Source organism: Amia ocellicauda, chromosome 8 (genome assembly GCF_036373705.1).
Source record: "Amia ocellicauda isolate fAmiCal2 chromosome 8, fAmiCal2.hap1, whole genome shotgun sequence".
Lineage (NCBI taxonomy): Eukaryota > Metazoa > Chordata > Actinopteri > Amiiformes > Amiidae > Amia > Amia ocellicauda.
Window position 1 is genome coordinate 10,593,876 of NC_089857.1, and position 27,217 is coordinate 10,621,092.

The 27,217-nt window shown below is 42.4% G+C and overlaps 2 protein-coding genes across 4 annotated transcripts in view; one reads left to right on the plus strand and one right to left on the minus strand.

The window, feature by feature from the left end:
• jmy (junction mediating and regulatory protein, p53 cofactor) overlaps positions 1–24,184 on the plus strand; it is a 40,044-nt gene extending 15,860 nt beyond the window's left edge. Inside the window, exons 2-11 of one of the 2 annotated variants that reach the window (XR_010817675.1) lie at positions 114–287; positions 9,396–9,546; positions 10,061–10,230; positions 11,397–11,562; positions 12,328–12,515; positions 13,320–13,406; positions 15,070–15,165; positions 15,315–15,855; positions 16,172–17,485; positions 17,881–24,184. Coding sequence is in view for 1 of the 2 variants with exons in the window: in XM_066711982.1 (XP_066568079.1) it covers positions 114–287; positions 9,396–9,546; positions 10,061–10,230; positions 11,397–11,562; positions 12,328–12,515; positions 13,320–13,406; positions 15,070–15,165; positions 15,315–15,855; positions 16,172–16,482 (1,884 nt within the window). In the remaining variant the exon portion in view is untranslated. Of the gene's footprint in view, positions 1–113; positions 288–9,395; positions 9,547–10,060; positions 10,231–11,396; positions 11,563–12,327; positions 12,516–13,319; positions 13,407–15,069; positions 15,166–15,314; positions 15,856–16,171 lie in introns of both variants that reach the window. The other variant, XM_066711982.1, reaches the window with a different exon arrangement.
• A 14-nt stretch (positions 24,185–24,198) lies between these two features.
• Positions 24,199–27,217, minus strand: part of LOC136755417 (homer protein homolog 1) — a 66,417-nt gene continuing 63,398 nt past the window's right edge. For both annotated transcript variants that reach the window (XM_066711983.1, XM_066711984.1), the window contains one exon: positions 24,199–26,682. In XM_066711983.1, the coding sequence (XP_066568080.1) occupies positions 26,494–26,682 (189 nt within the window). In that variant the 3' untranslated portion in view covers positions 24,199–26,493. The remainder of the gene's footprint in view (positions 26,683–27,217) is intronic.

Here is a 27,217-nt window from a genome sequence, read left to right on the forward strand (position 1 = left end):
CTGGTCCCAGAGAGCTGCACCAAATACTTGCTTCATTTGCACAGGTGAACTTGTTTTTCAGGTCTGTGTTTGTTGGCAATAAATGATAATAAACCTAACCTTATGCCCCACAGCACCTGGAGCAGCACAAGACCATGGAGCGCATGGTTGATCTGCTGGAGATCTACCAGGCAGAAGATGAGGCCTATGGGTCGCTGGTGGAGGCCACCACTGAGCTGTACCAATACCTGCTGCAGCCCTTCAGAGACATGAGGGAACTGGCGATGCTGAGGAGGCAGCAGATAAAGGTGAGCTCCATTCAAGGGTCTGATTAAGAACCCTGGCAGGCCAACTGGAGCCCAAACTAGAGTTTACTTGGGGGACCAGCACCAGGGCTGCAAAGCCCTCCAGCTGAACACACTGTATGAAGCACAAGTGTGATGCCTAACAGATATGTTCCATTGTCTAATGGCATTCTGACTGACATGATGACCACTTTTTTTTCTTGTTCAACACTATAAACCACTTTGCTTCAGGCTCTTCAATGAAATATAAGTGTGTTTTTTCTGCAGTCACTGATGTACAGGTGATCTTTCAAAAGAGAAGCAGATGTGAATACCCCTGTTAGGGAATCCCTCTTAGTGGCAATAACAGCTCAGATTTCCTCACTTCAGAACCACTTCAGCTTATTTCAGGCGTCTGCTCTCTCTCATTTCTGGAATAATTTATGGTGAAGGTGTCCTTTTTTGATCTCTCTAATGAACAAGTATGAATGTCATATTTGACTGTTCTTTTAATGACTTGCATATTTGGAATGAGTTTATCACCATGGAAATAAAACTTTACATTAACCTCGCCTTCCAAATCAAAACACCAGGCTGTCTCTCAGCCCGTTTGTTTTCTTGCCTCATTTCTGGTCTCCTTGGGTATTTTCTGCTAAGTCTCCCAAACACAGTTACCACAATTACAGAGTTTGGCTCCCTGAAACCCACAGTTCCTGCTATGTGACCTGAAGTCAGCCTTCTCCTTTTCCAACAAAAACAACACCAACTCAAGTGCCGATTCTGAGCCCAGGCCGCAGCCAACATGGAACTGGCTCTCCGTGTTCTCCTAATTTCTAATTTGGATCATATATGGTCCCAAGCAAATTGCCAGCTCTAACTTGCCTATCTGAGGCAAAAACCAAATGACCAAAGAACAGAAAATACATATTGATAAAATATGTAATATAAAATAATTAAAAGGAATATATTTGTAATGCTCAACTTTAAACAAAGCATAGGGGCAATCTCCTAATATTTAACATTATATGCATAAACAGTAACCCCTCCTGTATTACTAAAGCAGTGGCATGGCAACTCTAGTGAAATGCCATTGGCTGTGATGAATACTTGCTGGTATGCATAAACAGCATAATGATGTATGACTGTAGTTAACCATATTACTGCAGGAAGTCCAGTTATGCTGGCTCGGTTTAAAAGCCAAGCAATGCATCTCCCAAATTACCTGAAGAAAATGTAATATGTACGCTGATAAATTATAACAATCACAAAACAACAAATTGGGCAATATTTTACACCTTTCTTTTTAGTATAAAGCAGAGTAGCATTGTGACCTGGAACATAGTGCGCAAGTTTAATCTTTTAAATTGCCTGCATGGTGCACCAAACATCACTTAAAAAAAAAAAGATACATTTTTCAATAAAATTTTGTCTACAATTTATCAGTGATGAGCTTTAAAATTTTAAAAGCAAATTGTGCTAAAACATAAAGCAGTTGACATAGATGCATATATTTGGTACAAAATGTTTGTTATCTTGACAAGGGTGCTGACTAATATAAGGTAAGAAAGTAACCAACCAGGGATGATCCAGTAACCCTGTCTCCCTTATGGCTCGGGACTGGAGACACGCTTGGCTGCACACTGCACTTTTTCCACTCATCCTCACCTCTCAGTAATAATTCTAGCTGAATGTGCAAGAAGCCGTTGTTGAATGTTGAAACATTTAGTGGGCAGTGGGCAGATCCTCTGTTCTACACTGAAGCAAACCCAAGAAGCTTCCGACAAGATAAAATGTAATCCACTGTACAGAAAATCACACGGCCTTGTCTGTCTGCATGTTCAGGAAGGTTAAAGGAAATGTGAAGGGACCCTATTTCACTCCACCCTGCAGGTTGTGCAGCTTCCTTCCATGGGGTTTGTACAACAATACTATGGGAAGAAAGGTTTCAGAGCATTTTTACATGCTGTGAAAAACCAACAGTGAGCACTGAGCCTCTGAGGCTATAAGGACAAGCAAGGTCTGAGCAGGAAGCTGGTATGCCTCGCGTGGCATGTAAGGGCAGAGTGCCAGTTCCCTGTCAGTCCACCCGAGGAACTGCAGAGCCAGAGCCAGAGACTGCAGTATACCATTCTGTATTCTCTCTGCCCCTTACCTGTGTCACCCTGGATATAACAGTACAGCTTCTGTGCTGAGTCTCATTTTCAAAGTGGCGCTCTGTTTCTGATTTCTTGGTGGGGGTGGGGGTGCTAGCAGATTGTCAATAATCTGGGTGGCAAATAGGAGCGGAGAGCAGAGCATGAGCAAGTGCACTTGTTTCAAAACCTTTTTTTCGCTGTTCACACAATTGTCTGGCCAAGTGGCACAGATTTTTGCAGGAAACCCTGACTTCTGTTCTAGCAGAAGGAGTCTTGGGCATCTTTTCACACACTACAGTGAAAACCCAAAGTTAGAACACTCCTGTACTGAACACCTGGTCTGGGCTGGTGACAGACCCTGTAGTGTGTGCTATTTCTAGGACATGCCACAGAAATAACTCAAGGTTTAAGGAAGTACTCGCATCCGTTATGAAGAATGTCTCGGCTGTGTGTGGGACAGGACTGAATAGAAACGCTTCAGGGAGGTCTATTCCGGTCTTCGTTGTCAGTTTTTTCTCTCATCCTTGTTTTGTCCTGGGGCTTTGAAGGGCCTGATAGGAAACGCCAGAGGTGGGGAATGAATGGGAATTAAAGCCTGTGATGTCATCTATGTGGGCATGCTGTGGCTTCAGTGAGATGCTCTAGCTGGGTTAAATTGTTAAATTGTTTACAATTAGCCTGGTTGGGTAATTAGCAGTTCAGATGTGGAAACCCGACAGGCGTGTTGGTTTCCAGCCCTGGAATTGTGTCCCTCTGATATAGAGACTGGCTGTGGATGTCTAGTTCTACAGTTAATGAGCTGAGTTTAGGAGTGTTTTCTTCCCTTATCTGTCGTACGCTGTCATGGGTTCCCGTGACACTCCACTGGAATAGGTCACGTGATCCTCCGAGCATTCAATTAGTGTGGACTGCTGCAGTTGCACGTAGACAGTCCACATAAACCCCAATGCTGGCTTTCGGTTACACAAAAAGGACAGAGAAGGACAGCTTCAAAAAGCCATGCAAATGTGGAGTCTCCTGCTGTCCTTATTTGATATTTCCATTGCCCTTCCCATTAACTACAGGAGACTATTTGAATTCCATTTGCATTCTGTTTTTTTTCTATCCTGCTTAAAAGTAATCGGACGTGCAAGAGCGTCAGCCTGGTTGGGTGGCACAGACATGACCTCGGAAGTGTTTTGGTGTGGGGATGAATTGCACTGCTGGGACAGCTGGTTCCTTTACTGTTGGACATCTCATCTGGCTCAATCCTCCAGTTGAAGTGAGACGTTAGTCAAAGTATGCTTTAGGAATCATAACACTGGAATATGTTGTGATCACCCGTGTAAACATGCCCCCTGCCACTACTGAGATGCCATACTTACTGTGCAATAAATTAAAACCGTGTGATTAACATTTATTTAATTTATTTTTATCTTTTTACTAATGGTTTTTGCAAGGGACGACACGAAACCCCAGGATGAGGAGATGCGTCAGATTCCTGTTATTAACTGTGCTGGAAGAAAGATTTGTAGTCTGTTCTAATCAGAATTTATTACGTGCACGGGAGAAAACGGCAGAACACAGCAACAGAAAGTATTAAACAAGTATAATGCTGTTTTTCCAAACTTCTCAAGGAAGTGCAAAGCGTATATATCCATTCTGAGACGTTCCCTCAAGGGGTTTGACATTTTACAAACAGTGTCTGATTGGTCATCGAAATAACTATAGTTATGATTTCATTGGCATTCTTAAAAAGCCTACCCACCTCATCAATATTATTACAATTATTACTCATGCATAATTATTATCTTCTAAATTGTCAGCTACATTGGAAGGTCATTTGCCGATAGCAAAGAAACAATTTGTTTGAAACAATTAAACTTTAATAAGAAACGGGTAGAGAATGTAAGTTGCTGAAAAACTAAAAGGAGTAACTGAGAAGTTAGAAACGAACAGGTTCTTCATAATTCATTGGAAAGAATGCAGGCAAATTAATAGTGACTTGCTAGAAACCTCTAGGGTCACAGCACATAAAGCACAGAAGCACAAAATGATTTCTATTTTCCTCCACACAACTGTACCTTAAAAAAGACGCAAGACACACAAAACAAATCTATCATATTTATGGCAGGCTACTCCCATCAAAAATAAGGCCCCCTATACTACATGGTTAAGAGACGCGTGGTTTGTTGCTTTGATATCCCTAAGTGTTGCCCAAAATAGTGTTTGTTACCTTGGCTATAGACCAGTACTATCTTGATCCATGACGGAGTAGCTGTAAAATGTTCACAATTAGCCGCACTCTGGTGCCTTCAGTCCATGGTATCAGAAGCAAAGTAAACACACCCTCTGACAGTTTCCTTCTGGACTGGATCTATGTGGGTGGGGGTGATAGTGAGTAATGGGTGTATACTGCTCGACTCCAGCTGTATAATTGGAAACGCATGTAATGCCGAGTTTGAGATATGGGGTACCCTTGCTATTTCAAGAGTCGATTCGGGCTGCATGTGTGTTCAGTTACGTAATTAGCAGTCTGCAACCACCAGTTTAATGAAATCTTTAAGGAAGTCTGCAGCAAAAAGTGAATTTCCTTATTCCACAGCATTTCATTACATTTACAGTATTTCCAGTGAGCAGAATAACATGTATAGAGCTGGGAAGAATTCTGCTTTTGAGAAAGCTCAGTGCGGGTCTCTGTCCCCCTTGTGGTACAAGATGCACACAATCACCATGTCCGTTTATAACCGGCAGATGTTCTTTGCACAGTTGGCGTGAACGCTATGGGATTGTCTTGAATTAATTCCATCGCAGGACTGTTGTTGTATGGGACAGCTTACCCAGCTGTTTTCCCCATCTGTTATGTTGGAATCCTTAAAGAGTCTTCAGGACGTAGCATCAGAATTGCTGACTGTACAATATGACTGATCAGCTAATGGGCCACAGGGGGTTCCTTTCCTATTAATTAAATAAAATTGTCTGGTTCGGAAAGTCAGACTACCCACTGACCAGGATACTGTAGTGAGCTACACAAAAAACTAAATAACCCCCCTCCATGCACACACACTTTTGAGGGTTAGATGACTGAAATGTGTTTAATTCAGAAACTGTATTTTCATATGTCAGGAAATTAATCTTTACATTATTGCATGACATATTATAGATTGCTGTAGAACTCTGTAGAAGTGTCCATTTTAGCTGCCAAAGTTACCCTAAGTAGCCTTCTTTAAGAGGGAAACGTGGAACCACAGCCATAGCGTTTGCCATTGCAGTCTTGAGAGCTATCAATACCTTGCCGGTGTGCAAGAGGGATGAAACATTGTGGTCATGTCTCTTGTAACCTGAAGGGAGTTGCTGTGCGGAGAGGTTCATATTAAACACAATGCTAAATAAGTAATGGAGTTTTCCGGGTGTGCTCAAGTTGCAAGTAGCTTTTAACAACACCTCACAACTTTTGCATTAGTTTGTGATTCCTAAACTGCAGTTGGGAATTGCATGTATGTTTAAGAGGTGAAAAGGCTTTTGAAAGGGGACTCCCAATTACAGCTGATTATTTGTCAGTGTCGATACTGTATGGGACACGGCACTGCACCGAGCATAGAGCTGGTTTAAATAGGAGCTTTTGTCAGTCCTCCCCCCCTCTGCGCCGGAAACTTGACCTCTGATTGAAGAGATCTCATTCAGGTTCGGCAGTTTAAAGGCCGCTTCTTTCAGACAATTACAGAAATGCCAGAGCTGGGCCTGTAATATAACATTATCTTTCTGTAAGTTTACTGTTGTCAATCTGTTGGAGAGCAATTTGGATTGCCAGCCAGTATATTACCTCAAAATCAAAGCAACTTGAAGGATATGTGGGCTGATAAGAGACAATCCCTTTAGCGTCCTGGGTAGTTTGTCTCCATCTCTTAAGGAGACGACCATTTAATCTTTTAGGACCAGATCAAATGTTTTGTGGTTTGATGACTGTTGCTTGAGGTGCGGGATGTGTTGGCAGAAATGACTTGAAACAAGTTAACAAGAAATTAGTTTTGGGTGTAACTATGCTTTTTGGTCACCTGCTTGGGGGAGAACCTGTTCTGGTAGCTGATTTATAATTTTTTGCCAGTCAAGGTAACATGGTCTTTTATATCAATATATGTCTCTATTGTTGTTGTGATTAATGTTTAAAATGGGGATATAATCAGGCAAGAGTACCTGAGCAGGGAGGGGTTGTTCAATAGGGTGCAACTATTCTCTTCTGGGAAATTATAAAATTGTAAAATTTTGAACCGTCTTTCTTCTACATTCATGCCGGTTACCCTGAACAGAAGACAATACAACATTGTGCTTAAATTAAAACAAGTCACAGTCTATGGAAAAAGTAATTGGCAGTGATTGTTGATCGTGTTTTATTCAGGTGGTGTGGATAGGATTTCTGACACAATGTCAAGGCTAACCATTGCTCCAAAAGAGATCGGGGGTAGAGTGGCCACCTCATAGTCACAGTGGGCTTGTTTTGACTGGCTGGCTGGCTACTGGAATGACTCAGACATCTGGCCAATTAATCAGATTACTCCACAGTAAAGTTATGTCTTGGTTCATTACCACACTGCAGCAGCTAAAAGAGCTGGATTTCAGTAATCTGTACAGGCCTCACCACCTTGGCTGTAGCAGTCTCCCCAATGGCAGCACCGAGTGAGGCAATCAGGGTCATGCTTTTCTGTTGTTTTTCCCCACGTAATAAAAATATGTTTCAGAACCATTTATTCTTCTTCATGTAATTTAAGGAGTTGGAAGGCTGAATGCTTCCGGACTGCAGCCAGACTTTCATTTCAACATCCCATTTACACTGCCCCCTGTGTTGTTTTCAGTTGCCCTATGAAAAAAGTAATACAAGGCACACTGACCTATGGCCTGAAAAAGCTCACTGACACAACGGGGGGTACTCTTGGCAATATGTGCCAAGGTCTCCCAGACCTTGTTTATTGTAACTTGGCTATTGTGTTTGAAATGCACACAGTTCTTATACCAAATGATTCTTGTTCATACCGAAAGGAGAAAGTGTTTTTGTAGCCCTGTTTCACATTTAACATTTGTCATTTAAAATCAAGTGAGTTGTACCAAGCGTAATTTTCATTGTAACTCCAAAACACCCTAAATGCTACAAAGCACTACAGTTAAAATGTACTATAGTACAGTTAAAATATAATATACTGAGTAGCGGTTTAAGAAGTATGTATTCTGACAGTTTGTTTGTTGGCTACAAGTAACAAGAAAGGGTCACACTTTAAAGTAAGGTGATGTGATTCCTCATATGACTACCACAGGATTAACACATGAATATGTCATGCACTTCTTCTGAGATCTGAGGTTAATCACATGTATAACAGGGTTAGGTTTCATGTGTCTGAGGTACTGATGTGTTAATCCTGTGGTATTCATATATGAATTCATGAGGAATCGCATTACCTTATTTTAAAGTGTTACCAAAGACAGATGAGACCATTATTGCTAAATACAACCCATTTTGACATTTTTCAATTTCATATGGCTTCTGTAATGAGGACAATATAATTATCTGTACCTTTATTGGTTTTATACTCCCTTACCGAAATTATGTCGGGACCTATAATGATTTCCTTAATCGGGAATCATCCACACATTCTATTCTATTTGATTCTATTGTAACATAATGGTTAGGATGATTCTTATTTAGGCCTATTCTGTTTTTGTTTTAATTTGCTAAAACACATCTTATTCTTCAACTACTACTACAACTACATATTATTAATACTACCACTACTACAATTGGTATTATGTATTATGAGTCTCTTAACCAAGGCGATTTAAAGTTTACACAAGAAGCATTTTAAAGCAATACAAGAGTGCAGTAATACAATCAATCCAAAATACAATAAGCATCCACCATAGTACAATGAGCTAACCAGTGCTGACAAGTTAAATCCCAGGTATGTGCTAAAGGGAGGGAGGGCATAGGAGAAGTCACAGTAAAACGAAGTGCCAACAATACATAAAGAACATGAAGTGGCAGACCATTGTAGACCATTGTCTTTATTAATGTATTGATTAATATCAGCATTATGTGAATATGTCCCTTTGAGAGTTCCATTTAATTATTTTTATGTATTTTACTATGAACAAAGCTGTTAATATAATCAACACTGTAGCATAGCTCACATTTTGAGTCTGCAAACTCGGCTACAGCCAGGTTGGCCTTGCTAGTGATGTAAACGATCTTTATCATCTGGTCTTGGCTGGTCTTGGTATAAAGAAATCAAGGCCCTTAGAAATGTTAGATGTATTAATCATGAGGTCAGGATGCCTCCTACTGGGCCACCTGCAGTTCCTGGTTTGCCTTGGGAGTCTTTAATGAAAGAACTGATTGGCAGAGCCTAATTAATGACATTAATGTCAATGAATATGTCAGGATACAGTACACTAAGATTGGTTCAGTGACCTCGTGGCTGCTGCATTACACGATACCTACTGCTTCCTGCTCATAAAGTATTTAATATACTTCCTTTAGAGGAAAGTACATGGCCCAAGTTATCTGTAAATTGCTTTTTAAATGCCTGTGATTGAAGCAACCTTACCAGTGCCTGAATTACTTAAATTTAAGGAGGCCTAGGAAAGCTTATGTTCCTGCTGTACAGATCAAAAGGAACCCAGTATTGTGTTCGGCACTAATGTATCATTCAGGGCCACAACGGAATCTTTTTGGTGGGCTACACATGAACCCTGCTAATCCACAAACATTATGTAATCTAAACCATAAATAAATGGCATAGTGTCCAGAGTATACATATTGCCAAGGGCATGCTCCTTGGGTCCCTGAGGGCAAAGCTCTGGACATATAAGGATGAACAGTGACCTGGTGGGCAGCTTGTTTATAATTAACCTGCTGAAGGTAAAATGGTTTTCACAGCTGGCATCATTTTGCTGTGAGATCTTCAGTAACCATAACAGACCACACCTAACCGTGCCAGCAGAGTACATGAACTTTTGTCCTGCTTTTCAGATCTCCATGGAGAATGATTACCTCGGGCCTAGGAGGATTGAGAGCCTGAAGAAGGAGGATTCTGATTGGCAGAGAAAGGCACACATGGCAGTGCTCTCCATACAGGACTTCACCGTAAAGTACTTTGAAATCACGGCCCGAGCACAGAAAGGTGAGGCCTGGGAGTGCGTATGCTGTGCTCCCTGCTCTATCTCTGCTGTCACACTGCGTGCTATTGTCACTAATGGATTATTATTATTATTATTATTATTATTATCACTATTATTATTATTATTATTATTATTATTATTATTATTATTATTATTATTATGAGGGTCTCAATAAAGTGCTGGTTTTGGTTACACCTCACATGCCCAGCTGTTACCAAAGCCTCAGAACCTACAAACAGTGTTGCACAACATTTGGGCAACATCTGCAGGTGCAGTGAGGCATTAAAGCCACCAGGCGGCAGTGTGTGCCCATGTGAGACGAGCGAGTTTCTGTCCCTGTAAACTCTCTATTATTTTTGCTGCATGTTTGTTTTAAAAGCCCTACCAGCTGTATCAGAGACACTGCAAACTGTGCCTCTCCATTCGCCCCCATCGCCCCGGGCGGTGAGGTGCCCCTCTGTGTGCGTGCCAGAGACGGGAAGCCCCTGACCTCTTTCGTGTGCTCTTCTGTCTCAGCGCTGTTCGACCGCATGCGTGTCGACCAGAAGAAGTTCGGCAAGGCGGCGTGGGCGGTGGCGGTGCAGCGAATGGAGAAGTTGCAGTATGCTGTGTCCAAGGAAACGCTTCAGCTGATGAGGGCGAAGGAAATCTGCCTGGAGCAGAAGAAACACGCGCTGAGGGAAGAGGTACCCACTCTCACCCTGCTCGCCCACTGCCAGCTCTTATTGTTTTCTGGTTTAATTTTGATAGCTTACTTGCTTTCCATGCCCAGTCGTTTCTGCAATCCAGCCACTCCAATGGCAAGAGTGTGAATAAGAGCCTTATTTCCAGGATCTGCAACCTGTTGGTTCAGTACAGGAATAGGAGAATTTGTATGATGAGGCAGTTGTCATATACCTTCTCATTACAAGTTTATTCGATTTTATATCATCCCTTGATTTTGAATATATTTAATATTTTTGTCTTCTAGTGTAGAACTTCATGTAGAGTTTTTGATCCAGCTTTTCCTCTTACAGTGTAGTGAGGCATCTGAATTTCTGAGTTACAGGAATGTGAACCAGTTTGCCATTTGCTGAAGATCAAATGTTTTTCATTAGTGCCTGATACAGAACATATTAAATTACTTGGTGTGGGAGCATGTTTCGGTTAAAGAAAACACACATATGTGCTAAAAGAATTCTGTATATTGATCAATATTTTTAAAGTATGTAAAAAAATCTATATTTAGCAATGAGTCCCTCTGATGGCAAAAAAGCATCCCTGCTGTTAGTTATTTGGCTTCCTTGGATCTTCTATTGACTGGAAGTAGATGTTCAGTTAGTACTTTTTATAAATCTCTCTTAAAAATTACTTGCAGGTATTTTGTTTTAATTTGAACAATATTTGTAACAATTTCTGTCACCTCCTGTTTTGTTATAATGTGACATGAGATTGTAATATTATTTCCAAACATGTTTTTATTGATATGTATGTGTATTGTGTTTTTATTTAGGAATATTTTGATTTGATTTTAACCTCTATTACACTGACTGTTCCTTATATGGTATTGTTAATGAATAAGAATGGATACCTGAGCCTTACCCTGTATTGTTTTATTCAGTCACGTAACAGGGAGTGACCTCTGTGGAGTGATATCTCTGAAACGTGGCCGGATGTGTTACGGATACAAATGTGAATAAAGAAATAATGACAGTTACATATGTGAATTGAACACAGGTGGCAGCATGGAATCACAGTCAGGAATGCATCGCAGAGCTCGGTGCAAGGATACTGTATAACTGTAATTGTGTAGGAGAGTTAAAGTGACATGAGGAGCATTTTACTTTATTTCTGTCTGTGTTTGCTTGCTCAGATGCAGAGCCTGCAGGGGGGCGAGGAAGCCATGGCCCGGCTGGACCAGCTGGAGGGAGAGTACTACGAACTGCAGCTGCAGCTTTACGAAATCCAGTTTGAGATCCTGAAGTGTGAGGAGCTGCTGCTGACGGCACAGCTAGAGAGCATCAAGAGACAAATGATCGGTGAGGAGCAATCGCACTGCCCTCCCCTCTCCCCCTGTTAATTTTTCCTCCATTGGCTGGAGCGCCATGCAGATTATGTCTTGCGGGAATAACACTTGTAAATGCCTCTTTAACAGTTTATTTAATGACATATCATGAATAGTATAGCAGGCATCAGGGCATTTCTGCTTTGTTGTTGTTGTATTTGGTTCACCTCAGCTTTCCAAATGTGTCCTGAATTGAAGATTGACGTTGAAGTAAACAAGGCTGTTATAGGCACCAGAGTATCTAACTGAAGCCAAAAACGGCTCCTCCTAACTGCTAATGAAGATGCATTAGTGGGGGATTAACTGGAAAATAAAATGCCAGTCATTTCCTGTTCATTCCTGCCATTCGACTCGTGGTCTTTAAATGTTTTCTTAATGCAACAATTCTAACTTCTCTGTGGTGGCCAATGGGATTTCTGGGTTTTGAAGGAATGATAATCTAGGGCTTGTCTTTTGCCAGTTTTTTTAAATTTATTTATTTTAATTTTTAATGTGCAGTAAAATACACAATTCCAAAATGTCACTGGCCCCCATTTACAGAAAGAAAACTGCAGAAACCACAGGAATGGGAAAAGGGAAGCTGCTGCAATTTTGTAAATGACTGTGCTGCTGTGTGAAAAATACGAAAGGATGAATTGTTGTGAAATACCGCAGGGTGCCTCGCGCTACACGGGCACAGCTGCACCTGTCAGCTCTGCCTGCGTGTCGCTGAGGTGTGTTGTGTGTGTCTGTGTGGCAGAGCGGCAGGATGAGGTGGTGTATTACGACACATACGAGAGTATGGATGCCATGCTGGCCACCGAGGACATGGCCGGCTCTGTCCATCCCCAGAAAGAGGATTTTCTCAAACTGCAGCAGAGGATTCGGCAACTGGAGGCCAGAAGGGGGCGAATATCTGCCAAGAAAGCCTACCTCAGGAACAAGAAGGTACAGCACATCAAATCCAACCACATTACTTATGGTAGCTCCTTACATACATAGTAACGTGTCTGGGACCCATACCAAACACCAGATACCCTTAGGACAGACAAGGATGCAACTTCAGGAAGCAGCACAGAAGTTTGCACAGGCACTGGTTACCGGAGGAGCTGACTGCAGGCTGAGGTTCATTCAAGCCAAGGGTGGATCTAGTTCATTTATATGCTGGTATTTAAACAGCCAACACACCCACACACACAAACACACACAAACAAAACAAACAAACAAACAAGAAAAGAGCATTGTTGTCAACAGAAGTATTAAGTTACAGTACACTGTGTTTAAGCCACAGATGTGCCCAAAATATTCAGGTCAGATCTTAAGAAAATACACCAATCAGAACTCAGATGGAAAAATAAATCAATACAAAAGACAGGTTTTTCTAACTACATTATATCTTTATTATTATTAATTGTGTTCCATTTTAACATTTTTCCTTTTTAAGAACCATAACAATGAAGCAGTCAGTCTGACTGCAGGGAGCATACATTTTGTTAGATTTGTGACTTTTCCCTTTGTGTATTTGAATAATTTTGTTTTTAAATGACTGAACTTTCATTTTCTAAAACCACTATGCCACCTGTCCATGCAAGGCAATTTGTTTCAGTTTTGGTAAGCTTTTATATTTAAATGATTTGTAAAAATTCATTTTTAAATTAATTTCATACATTCATGCTCTAATGAATCTGCAGTATGTTTTGTCTGGCTTCAGAAAGGATTGTACCTCTAACAGTGGTTCATGTTCTTTGTCAGGAAATCTGTATTGTAAATCACAATGAGAAGATGCAGCAACGTCAAGGCAGCCAGGAGGACTTCACATCCGACCATGCCTTGCAGCTGGTAGGCAAACTTGTGCTGCCCTGGCCCTGTGTATGGAGGAATTGTGATCTTGTGGTTATGGTGTCATGGTGTTAACACCCTGGGGAGTGATGACATTTTTAGCTCTCTGAGAAGCCAATTAGAAGAGATCCAAGTGGCCACTGTGGTGTGTGAGCGAACCGTAGAGGGACCCTTGTAACTGAGCCCCCCACTGGTGTCTCCTTATCTTTGTTGTCTTTCCACACAAAGCAACTTAATTTACTAGAGAAACTATTATTATTGCTTTTGCAGCGTTTCTCATGTGAAACGTATTCCAAGCTATAAGCTGTGTTCTATTCCAGGGAAGTTTGTTTCCAGTTGTTGACTTGCATTTCCTCCAGTTACCAGGATGAGCCAGAATCCATCCCTGATTCCATCTATATTATGAAGGTGACCAACCTGGGAGAAATATTAAATAAAATAAATATAATTGCATTTTGTAATCAAATGCCTGTAATGTATGCCATCAAATCTTCAGTGAAATTAGACTAAATTCTGAGCTTTTCTTGTCCCAACGTTCTGGCTTAAATGGTGTTGATTTCATTTGCACAACAAATAAAAACTAAAGAATCCACATTTTGTGATCTAATATAATACTGTACAGGAAAAGTAAGAAAAACAACACCACCACAAAAAGAGCCTTGAGTATGTTTGAGCACTGGTACATTTATCATTAATTGAAGAGCCTCTTTTAAATGAGACCTCTGTTGCTTTACATTTTAAAAACAGACTAATGCAGTCAGTTCAGTTTTGAATCCCATGTGTGTTTGGTTGGATTTAATTGGCATAGAAATCAACCATGTTTAACTGTTCCCTTTTTTAACTTTCAGAATGTCTCCTGACAGTGTCTTGTATCCTGGAGTTTAACATGACAAATGATGCCAACGCTGCCATAGCCTGCATAAATGGAGGCTTAAGAGCAAATCTGATTATCTAACTTGAATACATTTCCCCCCATAAAATCTGAATTAAAAAAAAACAAATCTAAATTTTATCATCAAATTTGCATATGAGCATTCTGGTGTGCTATCTCCAGAAATAAACTCAAGTCAATACATTATATACAGATACTTATGGGACAGGCTTCTTTCAGGAGGGTTTTAATGCTCTGAAAGTGATTTGGTCATTGTATGTTGATTTGCTAAAATCCATCAAACTGAAATGAACTCAAAGTTGGAGGTCTTTTTATACTTCCTGTTGACATCACTGTATCTAAGGCATACCAATTCCAATTTTGGAATTTTATTTTACAAGGTTTCATGATGGCTACAAAATGACTAAAAACAAAGAAAACAGAACTGTTTTGAAATGGCTTCTTTGGAGATTTTTTTTTTTTAAGTCTGTCCCTTACTAGACATAGAAGGCAGACTCACTGTGGAGTGTATGACTAACTGGTACAAACACATTTTCAGTTCAGAAGCTTGTACTTTTGGACTATTTCTGCTGTGCTACAAGTATATGACAACTCTTGTTAAATTTAGCTAGTTCACAATTGTACTCTCTTAGTTCTTGTAAGTGCTGCTGTCATATATCCTTTAAAAGTGCTATTGAACTTTGGGGGCCAAATTGAGCTCCCAGTGTCTATGCCTGTCCGGTAAGGTTGCACCACCCCTCGGCTTAACCAGAAGTCAACTTGTTTCTCCAGAAGGAAGAGCAGCTGCAGCTGGAAGAGGAGCGAAAGAGCACTTGGGTCAGTCAGGAACGACAGAAAACACTGGACCGACTGCGGAGTTTCAAACAGGTCAGTGATACTGCCTGGATTGTGCGGGGCTGAGACTTCTCCTGCCTTGATAGATGCTAGAGACGAGTTTCACTGTTCCCGCAGTTACCGCTGTAGGTTTTGCAATTTATTCCATCCTTTCCTTTTTACCTCTTTTCGCTGGTTTGTAGCGGCACCCTGGCCAGGTAATCCTGAAGTCCACCAGACTGCGGCTGGCTTACACCAGGAGGAAAAGCACCAGCACATGGTCTCCAAGTGGTGGCTCGTCCCAGCCGCAGTCTCTGGCTGCCAGCGTGCAGACTGAGGAGAGCCGGCTGCCTGGGGTCTCCGCCCTCTCAGAACAGCCACTGGCAGTGCCACCTGGCCAGACGGAACCTGTTTCGTTACCTCCAGGGGGCACCGCCTTCCCACCCACCTCAGCTGCTTCTCCCCCACTATCCCTACCTACAGAAAGAGATCTCTTTGCACTTACAGCCCCACCACCACCTCCCCCGCCCCCTCCACCTCCCCCGCCCCCTCCCCTGCCCAGCGAGGAGCTCCAGTCCGATGGCGAGGCCCAGGATGGAAGCCCTGATCGGCAGCCCAGAGTGGAGCTGAAAGATGGCGCTAAAGGTCCCGGCGCCCCCCAGTTCTTCGACAGCAGCCAGCTGGTGAGCGCCAGGATGAAGCTGAAGAAGACGGCGGCTATGGAGGCTTCACAGAGGCGCAGAGGTGAGCGCATCTCCGCCCGTGTATTTTCATAGCCATCGATATGCCAAGATGTGTAGCTGTGTTTATATTCTCTGTACGTTCAGTACTGCTGAGGACGAGCCTAACTTCATGGAGGCTGTTAACATTTGAAAATTGATCAGGGACTCACAATAAGTGCTTCCGTACAGCGCTCTGTGGCAATCTGATCCTGAAGAGCGCTGCACCAAATAAAAGTTAATTGATTGATTGTTTTATTGATTTAATCAGTCTGCAATGAGTTTAGCCTCCCTTGGGCTTTGCTCCCCGTGTCAGCGTGTTTGCGCTCTTGTGTCCGCAGTGAGCTCCCCGATGGACGAGGTGCTGGCCTCCCTGAAACGCGGCAGCTTCCACCTGCGCAAAGTGGAGCAGCGGGCCCTGCCGCCTTCCCCGGACGAGGACGACAGCAACAACATCCTGGCGCAGATCCGCAAGGGCGTCAAGCTGAAGAAGGTGCAGCGGCAGGAGATGCGGGATTCCCTGGGGGAGCTGCCCGACTCCACCGACCCGCTGACCCGCAGCATCCACGAGGCACTGCGGCGGATCAAGGAGGCCTCGCCCGAGTCCGAGTCTGAGGACGAGGGGCTGCCCTGCGCTGACTGGGAGAGCTAGGCCACCCGGCTCCCCTGTCCGATCTCGCCACAGACCCACACCCACTCCCAGATAAAAGGCCCCGTCACCGAGACTGAACTTCTGCTTCAGATTCAAGCTTCGTTACTGTTTACTTTTTCTGAGTTTTTTGTTTTTTATTTTATTATTCCTGTGACGAAATTATTTTTCCCCGAAGCCCAACTTTTATAACGCCTCCTATCCGTTCAGGTTCACGTCCCGATCAGACAGGCCGTAACCCTTTTCACCGTGTTCTGGTCACGCGTGTGTTCTGTATGTACTTTGCTACGTTTGATTTACACCGAAGACGATTCTAATCAGGGATATGATGTTTCTCTAGAGGTCTATCTGAGCATGTGGAGCTCTGCTGTTGGCCAGTGGCACTGTGGGGGTGGGTCAGAAGCACAAGCAAGGTTAGCACAATTAGAAACTGGCTCAGGTGCACATTATAAGACGCCATGCCTGACTTCCCCACCTCTCGCTGTCTTGATTTGTTAGCGGCTTAGCGCCACTTCTAACCCCTTGCGCTTTCATCAACGATCAGATTTTGAATGTCTGTTCAGGACTTTCTTCTTCTCGAAGTACCCAAAGCTTTTTTTGTGTGTTTTTGTTTCATTTTGTTTTGTGTAGAAAAAACACCATATTTTAAAAGCTTTGCTCTGAATGACAGTAAAGTAAGAATGAAGCGTCGATCTGTGTGGTGAAAAGAAGTTGGGTTTTCCATATATTGTATTCACTTTTTTTTACGTGTCTTTTTTCATTCACTTTTCTCTCTTTAATTTTGTTGTTGTACCTAAGGTAAAGAGGAGGTTGAAGCAGTTGGGTTTGCTCCTTTAAACACCTCCTGAAATCCAGTCCTGCTTAAAATACATGACGAGTTTGTTTGTTTGTACCAGAAGCAACCTGCAGTACAGATCGCGATGATATAGATCGAAGGGCAACTGCATGCATCAGAAGAGTGCTGTTTCTAGGCCTGGCTTTCTATTCTCTTCAGCTTATAAATAAGGTATTTTGTTAAGAAATGCAGGGTCTTGTATAATAAGTAATAGGCTCTGTGTAAATGCAGGTAATAGCATCTGCAATAGGGAATAGACCAACTTTGACATACTTTCCATGTGGATTTTATTGATCTTTTTATTTATTTTTTATTGCATGGGTACAATCACAGACCAAGGCTGTTTGCCCGAGCATGCCCTTCCAATCAGTTTAGACGTTATGGCGTCTGCTGTACGGGGCCTGGGGCCTGGGACCTGACCTCTATTGCAAAGGAATAACCTCTTCCCATTGCAGAAATACTCATAAGCCCTTGGAAGTTGTTCACTGTGCTATGAATGGATCTAAGATGGACTTCACTGTCGCTGAATCCTAACCTGGCTTTCCGTTTCATTGCCCCTGATTTAGGATTAAATCGCGCTGCCTCACGGCACCCAGGATGGCTGTGTCTGTAAACTCTCCTTGAAAAACAAGGCTGGATTGATTTTGATCAACACTGCAAATTGGCTCAAATGCTGCAGCTGCCGGGGCTGAATCACCCTTTCACTCCTGCCCTGCGCTGTGGAGACCGAGCCGCTTGCTGGAATCGATATCCTTCATGAAACCTGCGGAGGTTACCGGCACGTGTTCTCTGACTATGGAGGGAAATCTGGTCAAGTTTGATAACATTACAGTATAATGTACAGAATGGCTTTAATAAGGTGATCCACTTTGCACTTTGGTTCATTCTGTTTAATCTTCTTTCCTCCTGTAGAAAGAGAGTATGCTCCTCATCACTTTCTGCTCAATATCATTCCATTAATCAATTTAATTTGATCCCTATATATTGATTTGTGTTTCTATATGTGGTTTTGGAAGCAGACTAAAACATATTAAATTCAGAGTTACCAATATATTCTGTTTTGCAGTGCACTCTAGGTACCTCTCAGATGCATTGTAGGATGCACCTGTTCATTGAAAGAGCCTGTCTTTTCATTTATGTACCATAGAAACAAAGGGTCCTAATGAAGGAATATGGTTGTTTGTTTTAATTGTATCTTGTTTGGCATTCCACAGCTGCCGAGCGTGACATGCATGTGTGAGATGCCATCAGTGGCTCTTCAGTCTGCTGCCATTCAATTATCCATTCCAGTGCCGAGTGCACAGTACTTTTAAAATATTCACACTGCTTTCCTGGGTGTTTGGATCCCATAGCTCCTTTAAATGAGGATTATTGTTAATTCTGTGGTTGTTACGTGTGTGACTTGGGACTTGGACTGGCCCTGTGGCAGGTTGGTCTGTCCTTTTTACAGCATGTGAAAAACGAGGTTAGGAACCAAAGTTTATTCGGCTACAGAGAGAGAACCGTGAGCTTGCCTGGTGTCTTCTCAGTAGTTTCCTTTTGGTTATTCCCCTGAATGTAAAAAAAGAAAAGAGTTACAAAAGAGAGGCGTGTTTATGTATGCGGTCTTAAGAGTGTAATACAATACTTGCTTATTGTATTTCACTAGTTCTGTACAGGTTTTACAGTCTGGCTTGTCATGAGTCAGACGCTTGTCTTGAGCATGCTGGGAACTGGAAAGGGTGTAAACTGACCTGGCTGAGGGGCAGGCCGCTGAAATGAATTGGTTGGTGCGTCTGTAGCACTGGGGCCACAGCCAGCCCTTCAAGGACAACACGGGTGGAATCGATCCTGTGAAACATACTGAAGAGCCTCTGATCTTCAGGCCAGAGGCTGCTGTTTTTCCTGTAGTATACTGTAGTATACGGTTAGCCCTTGGGACTGTGTTAGTGAAGCTGCCTTAAAGTGGGGGTGGGGGTAATGACAAAGACTGGCTTTTTGTTTGTTTGTTTTGAAGCGATCAGCTTCTCAGTGCTATTCATTATTTAAGAAATTCTTCGAGAGTGATTTTGTAACTTGTCTTTTTTGTTTATGGATTAGTCTTGATTATTCAGGGCTGTACGCAGTCAGGGCCAGCTGCCTGTTCTTGTGTGGAGCAGCTCAAACGTGACAGCTGCTGCACTGGACAAAGAACAGACCCAGAGACGGCCCCTTCAGACCAGCACTGTACGAACAAACCTCACTGTTTCAGTTCTGGGGTCCTCAAACCCTTTGACTTGCAACATCGACCAAGTTAGGCCACAGCCTTTTTGTGCCGAAATGTCTGCAGCTGCAATGCGCTGTACAGCAAAGCAGGGCCACTCTCAGAGCAGGTCAAGATTCACAACTGATTTTGTCTGCCTTAGAACTTGTGTTCAGGTGTGCTCAGTAGCATCCTGGGATATGCTTAAAATTTCTTTATGTGCCCATTGTTTATGTATATGTATAGGTACATAATACTTTTTTACAGTTACATGCAAGTGACAGAAATGAGTGGATGAACAAACAATTTGCTTTCCCACATCATTTCCTCTTTTGTTCCCACAGTAGTTTCCCTGTTTTGCATGTATTTATCTCATTCATCAGACAGTCCCTTTCCATGCTTTTGAAGGCGGGAGGCGTGATCTGAGCTAGAATACCCTGACAATGGCATTATCTTCATCAGCTGCTCAGTGCTCATTTTCTTTGTTCAACCTGAGAATTGAGGGTTAGAGGTTAAAATTATTACATAACCGGGAAGCAGAAAGTGGCCTGTTTTTTGGCAGATGCCCATCTGATAATCAAGCACACGTAGGCACAGCTGACATCCCCTCAGCACAGTCGAGCAGCCAGATGCTGTTTAACACTGCTCTCTCCCGGCCGGTCTGGCCGCTGGCGGTTTGATCCGGAGGAGAGGCAGGGCCCTCTAAAGGCCGTTTCTCTGGGGCCTGTTTGCCAAAGCTCCTCATCTCCCTCCGTTCTGCGTCTGATGACGTTCTTTTTAAAAGACAAAAGCGCTTGGTCCGGACATCTTGCTTCCCTCTGTATCTGTGCTTTTCTCTGCTTCCAAAAGTAGGATAGAAATACAGGCTACTGAAGGCCATCCCAGCAATCTGTAGTGAGAACCAGAGAAAACCTGCAGACCCTGTTTGGTTTAGTTTCCATGTCGGTGTCTGTGATTCGGGTAGTGTGGGTTTGGTGTCAGGGCCAGCATGCTTGGAAACGATTAATCAAAAGCTGCAGGGAATTACCCCCTCTGTAAAACAGTAAGGCAGATGGGTATATTTTGAACCCGGCTAATCCTCACTGGAGACCGCTTTACCAAGCCGCTGCAGCGCAAATTAATCTTGTGATGTAATCTTTTGGAGGACCCCCCTGATTACGTTCTTAAAAATATACAGGCTATCTGATGCGTGTGTGTGTGTGTGTGTGTGTGTGTGTGTGTGTATATATGAATAAATACAACTATGGAGAACTCACCCTTGCAGATGCCATAGTAGTTTTTGTTTTTTTAAGTAAGCTTTAAGATACCCTTCTACTTGGGCCAATGTCATCAGCCACTTTTTCTACTAGCAGAGTAAAGCCAGGGGCCACTGTCTCTAGTGTCCCTTCAGGAGCGCTTGAATTCTGTAGTCAATTCAATAATGGTGATTTGGTTGTCTTATGATAGGCCATTTCTCATTAAAACCCAGTGTGGTGAAATACTGTTCCTCCCCACACATTTAGCAGTACATTATGTTTTTGTTTTGATAATAATAATAATAATATCATAGCATAACATCTTAATGAGATTGAATGGGGAATACAAGAGTCTGAGAGGCCCATCTTTCTCTGTATTAGTTTGATGTGCTGTCTTCAGTTCCACAGCCTGGTGTTGACATCTGATGACCTGCAGGTACCAGGCCAGGGAAGCAGGGGTTTGAATTGCAGCTCTTTTCTTTAGTGTAGTGAGGATAGCAATATTTATTAACCAAGTATGTTTTTCTTTGTTTAGTGTGTTGATTTCACAGATATAGAATATTTTGCTGTGTTGATTTATTTTTTTTAATCATTTTTATTTGTGATTTCATGATTTTCACCTTTTTTCTGTGTCATAATTTAAAACGTAGAGGCACTGCATCTGTTGTGTTGGGATAATGTCTGTGTGTCGGTTGGTATTATGACGTGACTGATCTGGGCCCCAGCAGGCCGTGGCGGGTCACTTCAATTCTGAACCGCCTCTTTGACCCGGCATTACAAAGGAAAAGCAGAAGCAGCTTCCACTGGGTAAGCAGAACAGATGTTTGTTTTGCAATCCTGCGTCCGTGCAGACAGGCTGCTGTAACCGGCCTGGGGTCTCTCCAGTGCGGGTGTCCTCTCTCTGCGAAGGCACATCTGTCTGGAGAGGCAGCGGTGGGCCGACCACAGAAGGAGTCCATTTGTGGTTTAGTGGCTAATGACATCACAATGCCCCAGTTATTTTAACGTCACGGATATTAATAATTCAGCAGGCGTTTGAGAGAAGCGGTGAAGAGCACCCGACTGGTGCGTGGGCAGCTCTCTCTCGCGAGGCCAGCGGGGGGGGCTGCTACGGAGACTGTATTAGCTCTTATTTTTAGCTGCCTGTTTTTTCATTCGTAATGCAGTTTGATGTTTTTCCATTAGCCGTTGTGTGGGCTGGGAGTGAGGAGAAGGGCTGCCTTTATCAGAGACTGCATCCCCCTGTTTCCAGCTCTTAACAAACTTCTCTCAGTGCTGCAGTATTCGTGTTGCTTTGAGTTTATTTTAGAAAAAACACCATTCACAGCTGTTATTCTACAGTTAACTGATGAGAATTCACTCAGTTGTGAATTTGTCTCTATTTTCCGTGTCATCCACAGCCATAATTCTGCAGTATTGTTCCAAGCAGGTATTTATACATTTATATGTGTGTGTCAATATAATATATAATCTAAAATTAGGATTTTGAAGTTATGGGATCAAATGCACTGGCCATTTAAGTTCATTGTTTTAAACTGCATTCCTAAACCTTGTCCTGTACCTGCCTTGCTTTAAAAGTGAAGAAAGTCCATTTAATGAAAGCTCTGCAGAGTTCCTGTCCGTCTGACTCTGGATAAACCGAACGCCAGCTGTGCTGACAATGGGGCATAGTCTTCACTGTCATTCGCTTCATTATGGGCAATAGCAATTGAATGCCCGTCACACTGGGCACAGAGTACGCCTGTGTCCTGCACAGGCCGTGTCACCCAGGACTCTTAGCTCGAGCTGGTGTGCTGTGAGCTCAGCGCAGGTGTGTGCAGCTGTGCACCGGCCTGTTTTTATCATTGTGTGATGAAACTCAATGGGATTGGCTTCCAGTGTAACTATGCAGGGCTTCTGCTCGATGCGCGTGGTGAGAAAGTCACCCATTCTCTGCAGTGCTGCTACAGAGCTTGGCTTGATGCAGCGTGTCACAGTATTTGAAGGGAGTGGCTGCGGGAGTGTGGAAGTGAACTCTGCTGCCGAAGGAGTCCGTTTCCCTCACCGGTGTTATCTTCAAAGCCAGTTGCCTGTGGCTGCATCCCTGTGTCCGAGCGCCATCCAGCGCCCCGGCCTGCGGCGTGTGGTGACCCGAACCCCTGTAAACCCTCATGGTCATCCTCTTCAGTGTCGCGGCTCCATCCAGGCGGGCTGATTTCGGCCAGCTCAGCGTATTTCCCCCTTTTCCTTCAGTTTGACAAACAGAATCATGTTGTTGTTGTTTTGTTTTTGGTTGTTGTTGTTTGTTGTTTTTATCCCATAGTTTGTCTGTGTGTTTTGGAATTTGGTTTGAATATTATCTTACTTTCTGAAATATAACAAGTTATTACTATGAAGTGTGAAGTTAAAGTTGCACTGACTATAGCAAGAAGTGTAATGAAGTGTGAGGAAAAGCAGATGTAACGTTTACTGCTGTTATGAATTGACATTTAGTGACCTTGTTTGGCCAGTTCGGGGAAAAAAAAAAGATTGTTTGCCACATTTAAGTTTGTTTTTGTTGTTTGTTTTTTACAGTAATGACAAGTGCATATTACGGTATACAATAACAGCAGTGTATGCATGCACATACGGACTGGCAGTGTTTTTGCTGATTGCTGATTACAGCATGTTGAAGTTAGATTAACAAGTAATGAAACTGAATAATGTCACTTATTGCACAATGTTCTTCCATGGTACAGCGTAGCACAGTTGTTGACCTCTCTTCAGTACTAATTTACATCTATATACTGTATATCCTACCGTGGAAAGTCTCGTTGATTGATTTATAAACATGTACTGTAGTTAGGTTTATTTAAACTCCTTTCCTCATTTCTGTTTTAAAACCCTGTTCAGTGTGTAACCTTTATATGTCTTTTTTTGTCTGTATTTTGTTCTTTGTTCTTTTGTTCATTTCTTTCTCTGTTCTTTTTGGCCAACACTACAGAATATTACCTGAACCATTTAATTGTGTGACCTTAAATATCTGGCTTACCTGGGCACATCCTGATCAACCTCATTAGTATACGAGTAGCCAGTCAGTAGATACGTGCAATATTATATTAGAAATAGAGACGTTTTAATCAAAAATGAAAAAAAAAACATTCTATTTAATGTACATTGTATTGTAAAGGATTAGCGTCGAACCTTCGCAGTGCATTGAGCGATTGCCTAAAAGTAACAGATCATGTATTTATTAAGTAAAAAAATAATTTTTAAAAAAGAATCAACCATTTATATAGAAATATCATTAAATTGTAAAATAATTGCTTTAACTGTTTTATGCCTTTTCTCTGCCTGTTCTTTATTCTTACTATTGTATACCTGATTACTGCTTTGTATTTTCAAAACTGCATTTGTCCCCCCCCCCAAGATTAATAAAACCTTGTATACCAAGTACTGAAATGACCTCTTTCTTTCTGTACATGTGATGTAATATCGTATTCACAGTTTTGGTGCTGACATCATTATTCACTGGGTTTATTCAATAAACAATATTTATTTGAAATGGCTTGGCCGTCTGTGTGTTCGTATTCTAGGTTCCCTGTCCTTCAGGGGGCCAGACCTCCGTGTTGCACCTGTGTGATTTACACGTTTGAGGAAAAAATTATCCACCCCGAGTGTCCCCACCGAGAATCAAAACGCAACACACGTTGTTTAGAATATTGTCACTGTATTTCAAAATAAAACCTGTTTTCTTCATTTCACAGGACTCCCTTGTATTAATTGAATTATTTGAACACAAAGTTATGACTTCCCGTCTCCGGTGGAGTGAGACCAGAAGCTGCTCCAGGCTCCAGGGATGCTCTTGTCCAACACGGGGGACACATTCCTCTGAGGGCGGACGCAAAATAAAGCCCCCAGGGTGCACCTCTCCACACCTGGGTCAGGTAATGAACTGTAGAAAAGCTCTATGAGCTAACAGCTAATGGGGGTGAAAACTACAGCAGGGATATTGACCCATCTTTACTACAAACTTTAAATGACAATTGTGTCCTAAGCATAAGTATATCAACATTTAAAGATATTTCTTAAACAAAAATCCCTTTCAAAGATTTAGATTAATGTGTGTTAGAAAGCAAACTCATTGCCTTCTACATTTCCTCAAAATTAACAAATCCAACTACAAGCCCTTAAATAGAGGTCTCCATTTTTATATTTTATATATATATATATATATATATATATATATATATATATATAAATGTGTGTGTATATATAATTTACATTATCACAGATTTTTGGCAATAATAAACCCAACAAACAGTACCTTAGCAAGCTGCCCATGATGCCTTGTTATACCAAAGACCTCGTCAAATAAATATACTATACAGGAAAACTTATTTGGCAGATTTGTTTTCTGAATTGTAAATTGCATCACACCGTTTCAAAGTCTTTCATTTCAAACCAGCACAAGCTGCTGTTTTTGTTTGCCTTTTCTTCTATATATTATTTAAGTAGTTCAAAAATATTGCCAGTTTTTCACACCTATAAATACAATCATAATACCCAAGTACCATACGTTAAAAAAGAACAAAAGCAAAGTCCTTTGAGGTCTAAATAGATTTCTCCTCTTTTCATGAGTTACAAAAAATTATAATATTAATAATAATGATTATAATATTAATGAAATTAATCAGAAAATTAAGGGAGTCAAGTCTACCATTGCACTTCAAAAAAAATCAAAAAAGTTACCCATTTCAGATTTAACCAAACAGTCTTGTACAATAACATTTTACCATAAAGTATAAAGTTTTTGTTTTATTAAAAAAAAGAAAGAAAAGAACGTAAAAAGAAATAAAAGACCGCTGCTTTGTAGTCACTGCTGACCAAACTGACTGAGCAGATAAGACCCTCTGTGTGTCAGTGTCGAGTGACCCCCCCACTGAGCGCAGGCCACGACTCGCACTCACACACCAGACAGGAGAGGAACAGATACCTGATTGTGGGACTGCATTGCTGTCCCGAGGCTCCCTCTTGTATTGCTCATGGTATACAGGGCTCTGCTTATGCCTGGCCCTGGTTTAAAGTCACATAACCCTTTCAGATTTTTTTTTTTTTTTAATCTACGACTCTCCTGTGAAGTCTAGAGGAGAAGGAGTGAGGCAGTTTCATGTCAGAGAGGGGAGAAGGTCACTGGGGCTGTGGTCTATGGCTGTGGAAATGCTGGATTCCCAAAGTGAGTGGAAATAACCCTGCTTAAAAAGACGGTATCACAGCCTTCATCGATATTCCATCAGAAAGCCAGCAATGCATACTTTGAACCTTAAAGACGAGGCTTCTGAGAGGAAACCGCAAAGACAGTCTCAGTTTGCGTTGTCCGCTGCCTTCCCTTGCTTGGTGTCAACTGTCATGTAGAAACAACGATAAGATTAAATAAGACTGAGTAGCAGTAATAATAAATTATAAGTGCCCTTTGACGAGGCGGAGCACAATGCACAAATATATACCATCGGGTATAGAAACGGAAGGGAAAAAAGCAGACCATTACTGTTCTGTGTTTTGTTTTTTTCAGAAAGATGGAATGCTATTGGTTGCCATGTATTATATGTTGAAAATTAATAAGCTTTATCTTCCAGTTGAACAAAGAACAAAGGAAGGTAGGCTGGACTCCCACGGGCACCCTTAGATAGTTTTCAGTGTTTTTTCGGCACTGCGTTCGCGTTGAGAGGCGGTCACTGTGCGACGAGGCACGAGGGGGGCTCCGTCTAGCTGCACTCGATCAGCTTGGCCAGGTTGTCGCGCAGCTCGGTCAGCTCGAAGATCTTGCCGTCTAAGATCTCCAGCAGTGTCTTTAGGTTCTTGCGGAAGGCCTCCTGCTCCAGCTGACTGCTCTCCAGGCGCTGCTCCAGCTCGTTCAGCTGCAGCTCCAGGTCTTTGTTCCTCGTCTCGGTTTCCTGCGCGGAAGAAACAAGCACCGTGTCGTTTATTTGTATTTTTTCTTGTGGGGGTGGGGGATTCATTCATCACCCACAATGTTTGTTCCCATTCACACCTTCCCAGATTGTAATCCCCAATTGTTAATCCACTCGACTCACCCAGCTACCACTCGTCCTGCCAAGAGTGAGCTTCCCGCCAGCTGCCCCCCCAGCGCTGCGCGTCCCTAGCAGGAAACCGCACGCGCTCGGCGGTGGGGACTGACGCAGCCCTCGCTAAGAACAGCCGCCAGGTAAAGTAGAGCATTCACTCCCTGTGGAGCTACTGAAATCCCACTGACTGCAGCTCTGTTAGTCCTGGGCCCACGGCTGGCAATGCTCAGTCAGCTCTGACACAGGCCTAAAGCAACCCCCCCCACCAGGCATCGCAAGGTACAAACCTATTGCCTTTTGATTTATATACAGCAGAAACCTGATAGGGCACAGGTTTGTGCTTTTCACTTTGCAGGGAGGTGGGATGTCAAGTTTCAATCTGGTCTAGCCCAAACAGACTATG